At 39.0% G+C, this 18,530-nt stretch overlaps 1 protein-coding gene across 1 annotated transcript; it reads left to right on the top strand.

The window, feature by feature from the left end:
• The first annotated feature begins 2,398 nt into the window (after positions 1-2,398).
• Positions 2,399-17,158, top strand: LOC111344184 (N-heparan sulfate sulfotransferase 4). The gene is made up of 11 exons (XM_088749134.1): positions 2,399-2,820; positions 7,045-7,961; positions 12,025-12,267; positions 12,839-13,024; positions 13,346-13,474; positions 13,658-13,840; positions 14,231-14,451; positions 14,862-15,033; positions 15,126-15,284; positions 15,938-16,047; positions 16,195-17,158. Exons 1-11 carry the CDS (start codon positions 2,697-2,699, stop codon positions 16,394-16,396), a joined length of 2,646 nt encoding a protein of 881 aa, XP_088605260.1. The 5' UTR covers positions 2,399-2,696; the 3' UTR covers positions 16,397-17,158.
• Positions 17,159-18,530: the final 1,372 nt, after the last annotated feature.

The raw sequence follows: 18,530 nt of genomic DNA, 5'->3' as shown, positions 1-18,530 counted from the left end.
GCATCACGTGCCAGAGATAACTTGCTACCCAGAATACCCATGGGTATTCTTCTTTTGGGTGTAGGGCACAGTTTCCCTCGCAGACAATGGCCACCGACTTCCGCAACTTTTTCTTTCTTCCGCAACTTTTTATTTTACTTCCGCGAGTTTCCCTTTCCATCTACGACTTCTTCTAACATATCTGTGTCTTCTCTTTTCTATTCACCACCAGTTTCTTTTATTAAAAGTGTTGACGGGCATACACGATCACTGGCCTTGCCATTGTACCCTTGAAGTTAAACTCTGGCTAAGATACATTTGAATGACTTGTCTTTCCTTTGCGATATGATTATAGGGGTGGTAGATAGACTTTTTTTTTTTTTTTCTCGACATTCTTTTCTTTTTACGACTTCTTTTCTTCCGCGTTTTCTGCATTCTTCCGCCACTTTCCATCTGAAACCATGGCTAACGCCATCAAGAAAATAAGTTGGAGGAAGACGGGGTCGGCGATAGCCAGCATTCAAAATACCACCAGTTACTCAGGAATAGAAAGACAGGGCGATAGAAGTGTGTTAGTCCTGTAGGATGTAGCTGTGATCATAGTGTCACACGTTCAAATTTGTGAAACGTGAAATTCTGTTGAAACTGTACTTGACGCGTGAAGTTTTGTGCGTGGAAAGAGATCAGCGCGACAGGATCCCCTCCTCCTCCCCTCTCCCCCTTTGCCACCCTCGATCGTGGATTTAGTCAAAATGTTCATTTAACAGGGGAGGGGAGGGGCTGGCATGTTTACTTTCGTCATTTAACGTCATGTAACGTAAGCCATCGCACCCCATATCACGGTGGTCAACTAACCTATGTATGGTAGAGAGCCTTGTTCCCTTCCCCGCTCCTGCTCCACTGTATATGAGAATATACTAAAACAGCTCTCGCATATCTAAGGAAACATTAAGGTAGTTCGTTTACCAATCTTTATGACAGAAAGGTTGATTGCATTTGATTTGATTTAATCACGCGATGGCTTGCGTTACGTGACGTTAAGTGACAAGATTAAACAAAAGCCTTGACTGCGACGGAAACTTACACCATAACAGACGCGAGAAAAATTGTTAGAAGAGAGGAAATAATGTGTATAAGATACAAAGAAAAGATAACGTTTTTAGGGAAAGAAAGAGATTTGTCTTTTTCAGTGAGATAGGTCGCCCTTTTGCTCTTCGCTATGCTTTGTTGCTTTGTCTGTTTTGCGTGGTTCGCTGAATTCTAAAGTTTCTATGGACAAGCAAGTTTTTGTCATTAAACGCGAGATCAAATTGCTTTGTTCTAATTAATCAAATTTGTTCTTATTGTCTGAGGTTAGACACATTGGAGCCGTTCGAGGGAAATGGAGGTCTTTGCGGCATCAAAAGTACGTAGGTATCGCATCATTTTGAATCAATCAACGGATGAATTCGACGCTTCACTCTGCTTGATCCCGTCTGCAAATTCAAAGAACTTACCCACGAGAAGCAACAAATAGAACGGAAGAGACAGATAAATTCTAACTGGATTCGGAAAGAATATTGTTTTTTTTTTTTGTGAACAATATTTTTTTTAAAGCTAACTAGGACGAGTCATCCCAGGCATTTATGACATTGATCTAAAACTAGGACTCGGTCAGTGCTACAGGCATTGTGTAATTTTCGTCAAACACAAAACAAATAAAAGAATCGCGTTGCATAAACGCTGCGCCCTATTTCAACTGGTACGTAAGAATATATTTTCAACAGCCTCGAGGGATTTGATGTTTATCGGCCACATTCGAACATATATCTGAAAAATAGCGAAATGTAAGCTTGGTTAATAATGGAGAAAGCTTAATACCAAGATTATTTTCTCTCCTATTGCTAGCATAATAAATGGTAAATCCTTGAAAGGATTAGTGGCTATTAAAATGAAAATTCCAAAAAAAAAAAAAAAAAAAAGCAGGTGATGGGCATAAATAACTCAAATTCAGCTATACAAGCAAAAAAATAAACGCTATTCTTTAAGGGTAGATTTTGTTTCATCAGGCTGAAAAAGGTATTTCTCTCGAAACTCGGAAGGAACTACAGAAGTGAAGTTTCAGTCTTTGATCATGAACAAGTATATTACGTACTTTTTTGTCCTTGTCGTAGACGAATTTCATCTTTTCATTAATCGCATTTTGTTACAAATTTGTGCTGAGACAACGCGAGTGAAAGTGCGACTTTTTTTTTTTTTTTTTTACATATATTTGTTCGCTCGTGGTCAAAATGTCAAACTCAAACTGGGTGTTCATTTTACATAATTAACACCATTTGCCACAAAGCTGTCACGTAATTAAATTACCAGATTAATATCGCTTAGCTATTAACTTTTTGCTTGTGTTGAAACGAGCCAGTGGTACGGCGGTTTAATACAATAGCGTTGTTTTGACATGAGGCATTCATTCAGTATTGCGCGAGTACCATTACATTAATGTGCGAAAGGTATGGAGCATTCATTGAAGAATGTCGGCGAAAGCTAAAGCAAATGTTTATTGAAAGATCGCAGGAATAACTCGGCTGGAGCTTACAATATGATCACGATGCTACTGTAAGAATATTCGTGTTCCTTATTTGTGAAGGTATCAATGAAAGATTGTATCTACGCTGTTGGAAATCTCGACGAGAATTTTGAAAGCCATACGGTGTTTGTAGCTGTCAGGAGAGCGATCAGCGATGCGATGCATTATGCGAGCAAAGAGATTGCGGATCTCTCGGAAAGTGTGTTTGGCGGTAATTCCTGCCGCTTGGCTGGTGATTTTTATCGCTCTCTCAGTGTACAATGACCACGAGGTTGCAGGTATGTTGAAGGAGTGTCGAATGTGTTAGCTTATGCGTGTAAGTTGTTCGCGGAGTCGCTGTAGTTGTCGTGTTCGGAACTCTGCAGGCATGCAGCGAGCAAATGTTCGTCTAAGTGCAGAAACAGAGCATGTATACAAACAATGAACACCTAAAATATTGTTGTTTATTCATCTTTTGGTTAAAGCAGTAGTCTGTATAGAAATTAGCGAGCCAAGGACTTCAACAGTAAATTTGACAAACATGTTCGAATGCATTGTGAAATGGCGTATTTTGAACTTTATTCCGTTCGCAAAATAAAGCATGTTTTCAAGCAAAAATTTGCTGGTGGTCAAATCAGGCGTGTTCGTGGTTGTGTTAGATATATTTTGCCATTCTTGCCGTCCAGACCGTAGTCTACGCCATGTATAATGAAATGTAATTCACACAAGAATAATATGAGCGAGATTTTCAGTTCGGCGCGTAAAACTTCGTCACACAATTGTTTGCACGTGCCTGTTTGGCCTTTGTGGACGTTTTTTTGAGCTTAAAAGAGTCGCTATTTAGTGGCTAATAAGATGAGATCTACAATCTTTGGTTTGTTCAGTTCATCTTCAGTTTGCACCGGTAGGCATTGTTCAAGATTTAAAACGAGTTCCGCACATACGATTTATCAAAAGGTACTTCCGAATTCTTCTTTTCCTGCTAGTCTATGCTACCGGTGATGCTAAAACGGAAGAGAAATCTCCACTGTTTGTCGTTGAGCATTCTTTTTTAAGCCCATATGTTGACAATAGGATTTCTATTTTTGCCGAATAGTAGTACGTGATAATATTATTTGCACAAAATCTTAACTCAGCTTTGTAAAACGAACTTTAAAGACTGAACGGTTTTCTATAATACATCAAACTTACGAGATTGATTCAGCTGTAAGATTTGTTTTCTTAACGCAAAGATACGGTCCTTTGGTGTCAAAAAAGTTTACAAATGTGGACCAGTTATTTTAGAACATTTTCTAATCAATTTGCGATTCACCCAGATGTTTTCTAAATTACGTACGATGGAGATATCGTCGGCACTTATGAAACGTTAGAGCACCAATGTAAATTACGTTTATTTTGCTTTTTGAGGGTTTTGTTTTTTTCAAGAGTTTGCCATTTTCTTCTAAAAGATGCAAGTTTTGGTGAAGACTGGCTTTTTTTTTTTTCAGCTACGATTTGAACAATGATTGCGAATTGTGCCTCTTCTAAATCGAAAAAAATAACATTCGATCGCTAGCGATTTTGAATTCTTTTCTGTGCTATCGAACGATGTCGTTCGTTGTTTTGAAAGAGGACAAAATCAAGGTAAAAGCGAATTTGGGAAATGGATTTGAAATGAAAAACCGAGCTTTAGGAGAAAAGGAAACCGCCTTTGAGCCCTTTCGCATACTGCATATATTAGAAATGTTTTGGCTTTCGCAAGAAAAAACATCTGTCATTTTGCCGAGCTATAGATATTAAGTAATTTGTGCCGGGGTTTTACGATCGTATGAACTCGCGAAAACTTTGTCCCGTAACGCGATTTAAACGTTTTCTTAATGAAAAGTAAACTGTACACCTAAAGTAGTAAAGTAGAAGACCATTCAATTAGGCTAAAACTCCTTAAGGTGCTGGAATTGTTTTCTTATCTAAACTCACAAGGTGTTGTTTACATAAGTCGCGTCGCCCACTTAGCTTTTCTTTCCCGCACCTCTCGCATTTTCAAAACCTCTTCCAGAAACAGTTCACGTGAAAGTGATATTTTCGCAATGTGAGTGGCTGTTACACATAAGTAACTCTTCAGTAATGGCTTGAAACGGAGATTGCGTTTTTGCGAAGATTGTTTATTGCGATAAAGTGACTTTCATTTTCAATACCCTATTGTAAACGAGCGATAACCTCAAACCTCCGCGATTAATTTGTGAAACTTGATAACCACAGGAACTCAATTAATAGATCGATTTTTGTGCTTGTCAGATGTTTTCTTGTTCCTGTTTTGATTGCAATCTGGTTGAAATAGAGGCATTTATATCTTCTCTTATCTAGGAAATATTTAATGTAAAGAGCTCTCAAATGTAGCAGTTTCTCAATTCTTACTTTGTTATTCGGGGAAATTTTGTTCCGGGTACAATGAAGTTGCTATGCTCTACGCTTTTCATAATAATCGAGTATTAAAAATTCTCAATATATTAACGAGTGTAGTCGAGAAAACCAATCAGCATTTCAGCGTGAAAGTTAAAATGCAACGACTATGGTAGGATGTTTTATGACATCTATTCCATGAAAAAAAAAAAAAAATACAACAAGCGAAACCCCCCCCCGCCCCCCTCATGCGCAGAAACGTTTAATGCGCACATTAAGACCCCGAAACATTCCTTACCGTTCGTTAATATCGTTTTTTTCCCCTTCAAAGCAATACGTATTTGTCAGGTAATTCTATTGAAAGGGGAAATAACTTCTCAGCCCTCTGAGATGAGGAATGTTGCGAATATAGCAAAACAAATCTGAGGTAGTTGTTTGTGTTCGACTTACCGGTATGTAAACAGATAAGCTCAATAGTTCAAATGCTTCGTCGTAGGTGGTATTACAGATAGATAAATCGAATTCTCCGGGAGATTTATTGGATAACTGGATGAATGTTGGTGTTACTTCTCGGTAATGTTTGCACAGAAATCAAAATTGTGCCCTGGAGTTTGGTAGATACTTTTCTGAGCACCAAAAACAGCGGGCTTTGTCGAGTTTCGAACATTACGCTAAACCGCACCACATACTTAAACGCGGCACCACATACTTTGTTTGCGCAGTAAATTGCTGTTATTTCAGAATAGTTGTGCGGTTTAATTCATTCTATTTTCTTCTTACGAGGGTCGTCTACGGACAACTACAAATTTGTTTTTGGGTCTTTATAAGAAGACATCAGCCTGTTTTTTTTTTTTTTTTTTTTTTTCCGCAAATATTGATAATAAATTTGCTACAAGTGCCCTGTGGCAGTAATGTCTGAATTGTGAGAAAAGTCTTTAAAAAATCTAAAACTCTTTTTTTTGAAATTAAATATGTAGAATTGGCAGATAAATACTTGTAACTTTTATCATGTTTAATAACTGAAAGAGTGTACGAGACAGAAAGTAGCTGCACTCGTCGAAAAAGAGTTTAAACATTTTTTGTTTCGCTCCCAATGCCCACTCTGGCAGAAAAGGGCATGAAAGAAAACCATCAAAAAACTTGTCGTTCGTTTTCGAGTGGATACAAAGGGGTTCCACGTTAAATTTCTCGGATACATATAGCAAGTCACAACTGTTTCACCGTATGTTGGTAGATTTCAGTGTCGTATAGTTTTCATTTCACGCAGGAACAACCATTCAGTGAGCGATCTCGTGGAATTGTAAACTCAATTTTTTTCGCGGTTGTGGTTTCCGTTTTCAAACAAAAGTAAACACGCACAAGGCTTTGCTCTCAGGAAAATTGAATGGAGCCCAGTGCTCTGAAACTGTGAAATCCACGTTGCCTAGTATATGCTTTGTGTGAAAAAACTAAAATTCCCGAGTCGCCCAAGAGCAAAAGTAAGGCGCCAGGGACTACCGGGCGCTGCTAGACCACAGCCTTGATTTTTTTAAAATGAAAGAGGTTTCGTTGCTTGTGTTAGTTTTAACCCTAGACGGGAAGGATGTTGTGCAATTTGAGTTCGTAATAATATTGATCTTCCAGTAATGGAACTGGCTAGTATTTTTACTACATGCACTCTATGTACAAATCCTAGATTCTTCTGTTTGCGTTTCACTTCCAGTAATGCGAACTGCCTCGGTAAAGGTTGGGGTAGCTTACACTATGCGTTGAAATACTTACAAAATGATTCTGAAACGTATCCCGACGCTGGTGTCGTAAGTAGGTACTTGGCCCTACTCGGCAACGAATTTTCTGAAGATCAGTCGATGAAGGATTTACCCGTGAATTCAGAACTAGCAGAGGTTTGAATGCTCGCGTTGTATTCAACTTTTCTTTAAACCCTAGCATCTGTATACATTTTCTCCACACTGTTTGCCGCACGTTTCATGTGATGCTGACAAGGAGAATTTGTTTGTCAATCAAGACGTTTTTTAGTTGGTGATCAATTCTTATATTTACATCACATTATTGTTCGATTTAGCAGTAATATATTGGAAGGAGAAATAACATGATGTTACACTTAAAAGTTGAAACGATAACTCAGTATGTTTCCTTGTCCACAGACGAAGTCATCGCGACAGAGTTAACTAAAGTTGGCCGGAAATCTACCACTCCTCATGAAACCAAAGAAATATATTCCGACGATTTTATGCTTTCGTCGAAACAGTTTGGCAACAAGACTTTCCAAGTACAGAGGAAAATATTGGTAGTTCATAAATCTTGGACTAAGGAACGATCGAAACTCTCCCACTTTGTTACAAGATTTTTAGACGGCCTTCGGGCCCCTTACATTGTCAGCGAAGTAGACGACCGACCTTATTTAGATTTGAAAGAAGATCTTAAATTGGGTACCACAATCGGGCGGTATTCGCTTGTTATTTTTGTTGACATCAAGGTGTATTTACTTCTTAGTCCTAACGTGCAACAAATGGTGAAACTCTATTGCAAGAAGTTTGCGACGGGAATTTTATTTTTTATCTCGAATCCTGTAGGATCTATACAAGAATTTGGTATTGAAATCGTCAAACCTCAAAAAGAACGACAAAAGGTCGACGTGGAACTTAATGAAAACTCGAAACTTTTACGAACGGCGCGCCGAGGAGGCACAGCTAGTATGCCGTATGTTCAGAAGGGACAAAGCACACGGTGGTGTTTAATTCGATATAATCCAAACGATTTTCCTTATGAAACAGTGGAGTATGTTGTTAATCGTAAAACTCGGCGGAAAAGAGACCTAGAAATTGCGGAGATTGAACAAGCAACAGTACTTTTGGATGATGGTCGAAAAGACGGTGTAAAAAAGGTATTCTTCAGTGGAGGATTTCCCTTTTTTCTTCACACTATGTTATTTATGGACAGTTTGGAATACTTATCTCCCGTCAGACCTACGGTGTTTTCGCAAGAGAGGTATCTTCAAATTGACATAGACGATATTTTCATCGCCAAAACTGGGATTAGAATGAAGAAAAAAGACGTCCTGGTAAGTGAATGTCTTGTTTACTTTGAGTCATTCATGAATGTTCATCGCTGTATGCGGTAATCTCTCGTGACGTTGCTATGAACATGGCGTGATTCACGGAGTATAAACGTCACGACAGATAACCGCATGGAGCCTTGGAAAAGTTCTGGTGGAGGGGTTAGGTAATACTCAGTTTTCATACAAAGGCTTTCATTCAAGCTTTCCTGAAGGAATTGGGTTTTTGATGTCTTTTGGATAATGGTTTTTTTTTTCATTGGGAAAACCCTGACCTTAAGTATCGATGATTTTTTCCCGTTTAACAACACCTTTTACGCGTGCATTTTTCACGCTAGTACTCGAGTTGTCAACAGCCATATTTTCCTGGCAACAATGTTTTTTTGTCTTCTAAAACCACAAAGTTTTTTGGAAATATTGCAGGTATTTCGCCTCCGAAAGAACGTGCAACCTGACGTACCTTCGTACTTAGTTCGTTTGCTAACCGTTTGGGTATTACATTTGAATTAAATTTCTAACTTTCAAGTGTTCTTACATTCTACTATTACGGAATCACTGTGATTTTGAGAACCAAAACTCAAAAAACGCCTATTTTTAATCATGAAGTTTTAATTTAAAAAAAAAATTGGGTCTGAAAATCTAGAAGTTTCTTCATAGCTTAATTGGCTGCCATATCTTACAATTAATAAGATTTCGTTAAGTACGAGCCATGATGTTTTGGTTGTTTACAGACTTTGTGGTTAGGTAATATAATTAGAAAATAAATCGCATTACAAGGTAGGTTTTGGCCGCACGAGAGGAAACATTTGTTCAAGCATCTAAAGCGAATGTAAAATTTCTTACAACGCTTTCGATTCACGGTACACACCCGTGCAGTACATGTTTCTCGCTCTTTATCACCTACATGTTGTTTTGCCAAAGTTGTGAATCCTTCACCGCCACACTTTTCGTGACACTGGGTTGGATTAAAGCCGTTTGATTCATGATTTCTCTATTTCTTCTTTTTGTTCTTTTGTAATGTCGCCAGATTCAATTTCACAAAGCCTTTCCGAGTCTAGTCATTTATATCCGCTGTTTTCACTCATTCAGCATTAAACCTTCTTTTCGCACCATTCCTCGCGCTATTAGAACGTTTAAATGTCTAAAATTAGATTTTGTTGTTTTTGTCTTGGTCGTAAACCTCAGAGGGGAGTGTTTTTGATAATTTTTATAAGCCCATGTTCGATAAGTACGAGGGAAAGTGCATCGTTCTTGAAATAAAAATGATTTTTTTTCTCATGCAGGTATGACTTATTTTCTGAAGAAAGGTTTTGCTAGTAGCCTCACTTTGAAAGTGAGGGTTTTCAGCACACGGAAATTGTCTTAAAAATATTGAACCTGTTAATACGCAAGTTTCGTTTCGTTATTTCTTGAGCCTTTTTCTATCTTAACTCCTGCTTAATTGTGATGTAACCGTGTCTTGCAGTAAAAGTAAACTCTTCATGCCCAGGATTAAATATTAATTATTAATTAAATATTAATTTTCGCATCAATTCTCTCGCTTTCCGAGATCTCCTCTCCACACAAATCATAGACTTTGTATGAAAAGGCTGGCCACATCTTTTCCGAGGATTCGCCCTTAATGCCCAATCCTAACCCGTGCTAGTCTCTTAGGGGCCTCCAACATAAATATATTCAACTTTTCTCATGGAGAGAGCGGCAAGGTGAGACCAAGGGCCGAGTGGGCCTGGTGACCTTGTTGTGGAAAATTGTAGAACTTTTACATTTAAATTAGGTTTCATCTGCCTTTGAGTTTCTTGCCTCCTATCGCGCCACACAACGCTTTCGAGCCTCCGGCAATACCACGACCAAAAAAGTCAGCTTATTTTAAAAGCCCTTCAGAGAAAATAGTCCATTGGAGTGAGTTAACAAAAATTGTCTTTTAAATTGAAAGGATAAAGTTCGATGTGAAAGACCTCACTGTCTCATATGTGAATGTTTATTTAAACACACTGGAAATCATCAGTTAACCTTAAGTTATGTGATAGATGTTTGCATGAGTTTTCCTCTACCTTTTCGCTGGCTGAAATGCATTCAGTGTGAACTTCACGAGTTTAATTTCACAGTATCCTTGTAAACGTGAAAGTTTTAGTGTTACTATTTTTTATCAATATTAAAGAAAAGCTCCCACTAACTTTGAACACACGTCAAACTTTTTGGCGGAAAGAAATGAAAGTACACATTTGTGCAAAATCAACGTCGTCTTTCCTTGTTCCTCGTTTTCCTACTCTAACGTTTTTACTTTGTTACTTTAAAATTGCGATATCCGTGTGCCCCGTGATGCGTGAAGTGGTGTTAACGTGTAAAACATTTGAGACCTCTTCTGTGCTTGCAAATTTGCTTTTTGTCACGATTAGGCGGTTGCCAGTTATTTCTCCTTTATCTGAAATGTTGAATTACTTGGAAAACAAAAGTCCCCGTAGCTGCTTTTTTGAAAGAAATTTAAGGCTCATTTTATGAAAAATGATTCGTGCACAGATTATTACCTCGGCATGTCACGTGTAGAGTTGTTAAAAGGGTTCTCATCGTTGAAGAATAGGATTAATTGTATAAGCTGTTTAAGGCCACCTGTATGGCGACTTCTCTCTTTAAACCGGTTTTCTTTGGCAAGGCTTCGTCATCAACGTCCCTGCACAGCCCTTTTACACTCATTTCTTCTTGATTGCAACGTCCAGAGAAGTCAAACGACCCAAACTTCGTTCATTTCTTAAGAAAACTGGATCTCTATATCACTCGATAGATCGTTTGTCGCGAATTAATAGATAAATGATTTCTTTAAGTTCTGTAAAAAGTTGGTCGGCAAATGAGGCCCGGTGGATTGATTGTTACTGCCCAAGACCCCGAATAGTTAGTCTCGTTAAGCTTTACCACCAATGTCAATCTCTTAACAACTGAACATCAGTATGCATATTCTCCGTACGGTTCTCTATACATTTCCTATGGTATTTGCAAGGAGAATTTGTCTTTTACCGACGGATCGAAACAGGCCAATCACGACCGACTTACGCCACTTGAGTCTTACAGCCAATAACATCACGGGAAAACTGACCAATCATGTTACACGAACTGGACTAGGAACATCCTACTGACAACACCTATTCACTTGACACTGATGATGACTTCCGCACAGGTTGTCGAAACGTCAGTCACTACCACCGACAACAGTCCTTCTCAGGACTACACTCAACCGGACGACGATCACACAACACTTTCGCGAGAATTTGTCTAACAACCAAGAGCTTCTTCAGTTGGTCATCATTTCCTTTATTCTCCTGACCTTGATGTTTGATTCAGGGGTGATTCTGTTAGGAGAATTTAGATGCATATCACTCTAAAGGCTTGTAGGGTGAAGCTTCCCAGGTCTATGATCGGTTCCTTTATTCTCCTGACCGTAATGTTTGATTCAGGGGTGATTCTGTTAGGAGAATTTAGATGCATATCACTCTGAAGGCTTGAAGGGGGAAAGCGTCCTAAGTCTATGATCGGTTCCTTTATTCTCATGACTTAAATGTATGATGATGCAGTGATACTAAAAAGAGAAGTCAAATGCTATTCCAGGGCTCGAAATTGTGCCTGTATCGGGCGCATTTGAGAATAAAGATTTCGCTTATGCGAGTAAAATTTCTCCGTTGGTAGCGATTTTGCGACCGTTTTGCAGCCTAGCTTATAAATAAATCATATTTAACAGCCCTGTGTTTTACTTGTCATTGGTTGCTGTTGTTTTATCCGAAAAATCCTGCGAAATTCAAGTTAAATGTTGCGTGACTTTAATCGTTGATTTCTTGCTGAGAACGTATCGCGGGCGCACTTTTTTAAAAATTACGTCCTGCAACGCTCACGAAATTTCTAGGAAATCTTCGTTTCTAATTATATTTTGTTTGGCTTGGGTACTTTTGCGACTAAAATTTTAGAACTTGCAACTAAATTTTAGGAATTACTCGCAAATTGCGATCAAGAATTTTTGTTAATTTCGAGCCCTGCATTCCCTCTAAGGAATTATAGGATTATCTGGTATATTTTATTTTTTTAGGAGCTGATATCAGTACAAGAGAGACTCGCGCAAAAAATTCCAGGATTCAAGTTCAATCTTGGTTTCTCAGGGCGTGGCTTTAGACAAGGAGACGACGAAGAAGAAGATGGAGGGGATCAAGCCCTGGTAGAGCATGCGCATAAATTTACGTGGTTTGGGCATTTGTACGATCATGAACAGCCTCATAAACACACCTACAAAGAAATAGTCAGGTCACTTACCGCTAATGAGCAGTTTGCTAAGGTACAGTACTTACGAATAACTTAGTGTTGCGGCTGGTCGACGCGTTATCGTTCTCTGGGTTCCCATACGGGACATCTAAGTTTTGGCGCAGGCGCATTGGCTGCATCTTCGAACGGTGTCACGAGTCAAAACCTTTTCTATATCGTCCAGTTTTTCTCGATTTTGGTCTTTATATTGCGTTAAACACTGTAACATTTAGTGCGAGTTTTTCGAAGCCTTTGGGAGGGATTTTCGATTAAGGTTTATGAATTTACATCGTTAGCCACCGTTCGCGGCAAAATTTAGGTGCGTGATATAGTTGCAAAAGTCCTTTAAAACGAATTAAGTCTGTTCACAGACCTAACTACTGCAGAAGTCTGGAGCGAATTATCTCATTGTATGGAAGAAATCTACCAGTCGTTCAAAACTGGACATCAAGACCGACTCATGCTTCATTTTATTTTGTTTACAACCTTTTACAAATGTTTAGTGGCAGACTTGAAATTCAAGGCTTAATTCCTTTTTTAAGATGCTCCAACGGGGAATAGCCTTTTTAAGATCGATCTTCGACGCAATTCTTTTGTTTCCGTAGACATTTAGTATTCCTATGAACTTCTCGTACATGGTTGCCCCACACCACTCTGGTGTGTATCCAGTGCACGACCCTCTTTATGATGCATGGTCAGCGGTTCGAAAAGTCCGTGTCACCTCAACTGAGGAATATCCTCACTTGAAGCCTGCGTGGTTTAGAAGAGGATTTATGTACAAAGGCGTCAAGGTAAATAATAATTTTTTTACTACTTTATATAAGGAACAAAAAGTACCGCGGCTGAAATTCTGCTCAGTAGCTTTCATATGAGTCATCTCAGACTAGTCTTTCGAATCATTCGCTTGACGAAGGGCCAACGCTGGAATTGTTAGCTAATTAAGATTATGAATTCGATTGATAAAACCAAAATATCTTGTAATACCCTCACCAACGCAGAACCACAGTTTCTTTAGAGAGCTACCCCATTTTTTCATTCTAATGGTTGCATCCGCTGACTTAAAAGTTAGAGCTTCCAATCGTAAACTGTGATTTTTTTTTTTTTTTTTTTAGGTTCTTCCACGCCAGACTTGCGGTTTGTTTACCACTACTAACTTCTTCTACGAGATCAAAGGAGGAAAGAAAGCATTGGATAGAAGTATTGATGGTGGTGAACTGTTCGAAACTCTTTTGAGAAATCCAGTAAGTGTTACTTAGGGCCTTTGTTGGACTTATTTCGTGAAAGATTCTCACACTTGGGATACGCTTAAAAGTTTCAGTAAAATGGTATTCTCTAAATAAATTGACTTACTATACTTTGCTCCCTTTCAGTAAGAATCATTTTTAATCTTCTTAGCTTGAAATTTAATTTCTTTTCTTCAACAGGTTATGGTGGTGATGACTCACATGACAAACTATGGCAATGACCAGTTGGCTCTGTACACAATCAGCCGGCTCGTTAACTTTGTTTACCGCTGGACTAACTTGGAGTTGAAATACGCTTCGTCGCTTGAACTCGCTGATATCTACTTCAGTTTGTTTCCGCAGGACAGAAGTCCAGTTTGGTTGGTGAGTTACTGAAAAACAATGTTTCTTCCTAAGGGGTCGCTTGATCAACCACTGAAACGACTTATCCGGGGGGGAAGTGGAGAGGGGAGGGCGCGTTGGGTATGCTGGTCTATGAAGTTGGGATACTATTTCAGTTCATTAACAGTAGCCTGACCGTAGCCTGTGTTTAGTGACCCTTCTACTCCCTTCTCCCCCCCCTTTCCCCCCCCCTTCTACTCCCTTCTCCCGCACTCTTGTTTCCCCTTCTCTCTACTTTTCCCTCGCTTCTTCCCGCTCCCAGAAGCAATGACTTCTGGGAGTTATATGGCTTTTTATCAAGGAATCTGTAGAAAATGTTGAAGGAATAAAGCCCAGTAGCTTTCTAAACTCGGTACGTATTTGTTATCGTAGAGCCCATGTGACGACAACCGCCATCTTCAAATCTGGCCAAAGGACAAGTCCTGCAACAGGCTCCCTTCGTTCTTAGTAATCGGCGCTCCGTTCGGGGGCCTGGACGCACTTGTGACACTTCTTAAACTTCACCCAGACTTTTTGCATGCAGTGAACACGAATAACATCACGAAAGGAACGAGATTTTTCAACACTGATAACTACATGAAAGGATTAGACTGGTGAGGAGAACTGGAAACGAAGTGCTGATATGGTCTCATATTCACATTACGCTTTTTGATTTTTTGGGGGGTGGTGGTGGATTTTATTTAATTTTCATCATTGTTATTCGTCCATAATCTCAGTCTTGGTAAAATTTAAGAAAAAGCGCTAAAAGTTTTCTTTTATGGTTTCACTTTGTTTTGTTTGGTTTCATTCTCCTTTCTTCAAGCTCTTACGAGAGCGTTTTGTTTTTTTTTTACGAGAGGGTTTCTCCATGGGTCAGGGCACTTTGCCAGAGTAACATTCTTAAGGACAGAACTTTTGTTTTGCTTAAGTTTTGCGCGAGACATTTCGTGTAGTAGTTTCTGATCGTGTTCTGAAGACGTCCATAACTGTTTTCTTTTTTTCTTTTCTTTTTTTTTTTCCCCAGGTACATGACATGTTTCCAACGTCCGATGAAATTCAAGCAGATGTCTTACGAAGTTAGTGACGAGTATTTCACTGACCATGCGACACCGTACCGAGCCAGCAGTCTCCTCAAGTCCGCCAAAATATTTATAATCCTGGAAGATCCTGTGAAAAGAGCTCTCTACCATTATCAGGTGGGTTTCCTATGTATCAGTTGATTTTTGTAAATGCTGGTCGGTGTCCAGAATTTAGCATGTAATCGATCATATGCTCTCTTTGCCTGTAGCATCTGAAAGACGTTCAAGGATCCAATCTACCGAGCTTCGACGATCTCGTCAAATCCAAAGGAGACAAACGCTTGTCGGGGATCAAGCGAACTATTTTGGAAGCTGGGCACTACTCTGAGCACATCGCACGGTGGATGAGATATTATAACCTCAAACAGGTGAGTCCAGTTTAGTCCAAGTTAGATCCAGGTAAGTCCAGAACAGGTAAGAACCTGTAAGAACAGGTAAGTTCAGATTAGTCCAGTTTAGTCCAGGTTAGATTCAGGTAGGTCCAGAACAGGTAAGTCCAGTTTAGTCCAGTTTAGTCCAGGTTAGATTCAGGTAGGTCCAGAACAGGTAAGCCCAGTTTAGTCCAGTTTAGTTCAGGTTATATCAGTTTCACAGATGTCAAAATATGGTTGCACTTCGAGTTTGTAAGCGATCATCTTTTTCTTTTTTTTCTCTTTCTCCTGTGTGACAAGTGGAGGATTTTCTTTGTCGGTGAAAGATCTCGTTGCGGGAATGAACCTAACAGTTGCCAAAGCTTGTCTTAGTTTTCTGAGCGGTTTCCCGACGCCATGTCAGTATGGCATACAAGAATAAACTCCACAGTTCCTTTAGCTAATCTCGGTTTCCATGGTATGAAGCGACAATGAATGTTGCTCCTCTCCCGAGGCCCATCGCGGCCTTTCCTTACCCCCTTCCTTCTCTCCCCTCCCCACCCCCGAGCTAAATCAGTATGTCCATACGGAGACAGATCGATAAACCTGGCATACGTTATAACATTATTGGTTACTGGAATTAAAACCCTTAATCCTTTAATTCCACACAGATGTCAATAGTGAGCGCAGATGATATAGTTTCCAGGCCCTTTACGGTCATGAATACACTTCAAGAAACTATTCGGGTAGAAACCCGTCAGGACTACTCGCAAACTCTAAGGTAACTATGCTGTATAGAATAAAATATAAAACGTGTTGCTTTTGGAGAAGATCTGGTAAGAACCTTAAGAAATCTGCAGATCAATTTTTCAGTCTCCACATGAAAACTGTAGAGTATCAAACTTTTTCTGGTGAAATTTTTTAACAGATATGATGAATCGAATGGTCTTTACTGTCCCAAATCCTCCTCCAACGTGACGGATTGCCTGGGCTTCAAAGAAACGAGACCAGTTTATATGAGCCAGCAGACTGAACAGTTCTTGCAGCGGTATTACTCCAAACATAACCAGAATTTACTGCGCATGAACCAAAAGATTGAGTTTCCTCTGCCCAAATGGATTCATGGGTAATCACATATTTGGAGTTAGACAGTGGGTCACCTGTGTTAGCGTGACTCATTCTCTATGCTAACAAGATAATTGCGCTTACTATTCTCATGCTACACTCTGGATAAGAAGTCTCTCTTCATCGATTGCTCTTTGTCACGTTTTTACGAACAATGATGGTTTTTTGCGTGACTGGTAATGCAGTGGTTATCGTCTTGAAGACTTACTGAGCAAATGAAATGATTTTTATTTTTTATGTCACGCGTTTGTATACCCGTTAAACAGGCTTATTAAGCTAAGCTTAAACTCAACTACGACCAACGAATCTATAACCAATTTTTTAAAAATATTTATCCCCGTTGGTCTCTGTTGTCATAATGAAACACATCTTTACATTCGATTCCAAAGTTGGCTAAGAAATAAGAGGCCTATTTTCAAGGAAAAGGGTCCAGATTCTATGCCAACAACTCTGGTAAACTGATGGACGATATGAATTTTTTTGAAAACTATTTTTACATAATTAAATTTTAAACTGTCGATCAATCAGTGTACCAATCAATCAATCAATGAACTTAGCATATTTTTGAAAATTGATAAGGAAAGAAACAACTATAAGTTGGATATAAGAAAATCTACATACATAAATGTATATATAAAGATATATAGTTATTTTAAGATTTATACAATTCAAGAGGAATATATTGATTTTATATAGAGAGTTTATCATCATGCATGAAAGACATTTAAGAAAAAGAGAGAAGGAAAGAATTATATTGTTTTGAAGATGCTGGTGTCCTTGTGGTTATAGTTAGGTGTTCAACAACTATTGATAAGAGCGGAGGAAGGTACAACGAAGAACTTATCAACAGTCAAAGGGAATTAGTGTAAATAGCCAAAATTGGCAGGGGACCGGTTGACGTGAGGTTATAATATTGGTCTGTTTGGTTTAGAAGGCAACTTAGTGTATAACGAAAAGTTTTAAGGCCTTCTATGGTTACCTTAGTTTCGGTCATGCGAGAGTTCGAACGGTGGGGGTATGGGAAGGACTACTCTATGGATCTGTAAAGTGCGCCATGCCTCTTTGTTCCGCCATCCCCAAAAAAACCGATTGTCTGAAACAGGCACTAATACTTTACTTGCTTCAAACAAAAGTTGACCGATTATTGTCTTTACCTGACAACCAAATTATAAGTGAAGATCGACCGTAATGTAACAAGGGCAAAAGAGAAAGGCACTTTTCGAAATTGCCTTGGGCCTCTTTTCCGAAACGAGGCTTAATCATTCGCAAGGAAAGTGGAGTTGATTGGGTTGATTTGCGTGTGAATGAAAACTCATAAAACTATCGAAAGGATGAGAATCGGGACTCGCTTTGGAAAAGTGGCCAAAGGTGAAACGGAAATCGGCAATTGCTTTACTCAGCCGAGCTCTTAGATTAGCTACCGCAGCGGTTCTGATAAGATGTTTTCAAAGAGCCGCCTTGTAAAGGTCGTGAGCTTTAGATACTGAGATAAATCCTGTTAACAAAAAGTCCACACTAAATAGAACTTTGCCATCTTCGTTTAGCTCTCCACGATAAAATCTCTACTCTTAACAACTTTGGATGTTGCGAGTAAATAAAAAATGCACTAATCAATGACACATGTAAAGTTCAGTCATTAAAATTTTTGACCTTGGAAGCCATCCGGGTCGATAAAGTAGTTGTTTTGATAGAGAGGTAGTTATTATTTACTCAAGTAATAACGGGAGATGATCAGATACCGAGATCAAAGGGTTAACTCTCTACAGATCGCACTTCCAGGAGAAAAAAAGACCCGAACCTAGAGCATTATCTAAGTTGGGATCGATTAAAAAATAACTTTTCCGGTTTAAAGAGGGGTTAACAGTAACTCTATATGCGTGGTCAGAGATTGCCGAAAAAAATTAACTCGCTGCAGAGAAAAACTCATCATCTCAGAAATAAGTTTGAAATTTATTTTCCTTTATAACTGATAAGAAAAAATTTGAATGGAAGCTATAGAAAGAAACGAAAAGACTCACAGAAACTCTAACGATTCCCGCTGTTATCAAGATTGGGATGAATTTCGATTTCGTTTTTGGCGCTGCGAAAGAGATAAGCATGACTTGTCGAACACTTTATTTAACTTATTCATCTTTGCGA

This window comes from Stylophora pistillata, chromosome 2 (assembly GCF_964205215.1).
Source record: "Stylophora pistillata chromosome 2, jaStyPist1.2, whole genome shotgun sequence".
Taxonomy (NCBI): domain Eukaryota; kingdom Metazoa; phylum Cnidaria; class Anthozoa; order Scleractinia; family Pocilloporidae; genus Stylophora; species Stylophora pistillata.
This window is presented reverse-complemented; position numbering and strand designations above follow the sequence as displayed.

What these genes read in the sequence shown, in the direction of transcription:
- LOC111344184 (XM_088749134.1), top strand. Translation starts at nt 2,697, where the DNA reads ATGCGATGCATTATGCGAGCAAAGAGATTGCGGATCTCTCGGAAAGTG. An exon ending in ACAGAAGTCCAGTTTGGTTG is followed by an intron (nt 13,841 to 14,230) that starts GTGAGTTACTGA and finishes TTGTTATCGTAG; the next exon opens with AGCCCATGTGACGACAACCG. An exon ending in GACTACTCGCAAACTCTAAG is followed by an intron (nt 16,048 to 16,194) that starts GTAACTATGCTG and finishes ATTTTTTAACAG; the next exon opens with ATATGATGAATCGAATGGTC.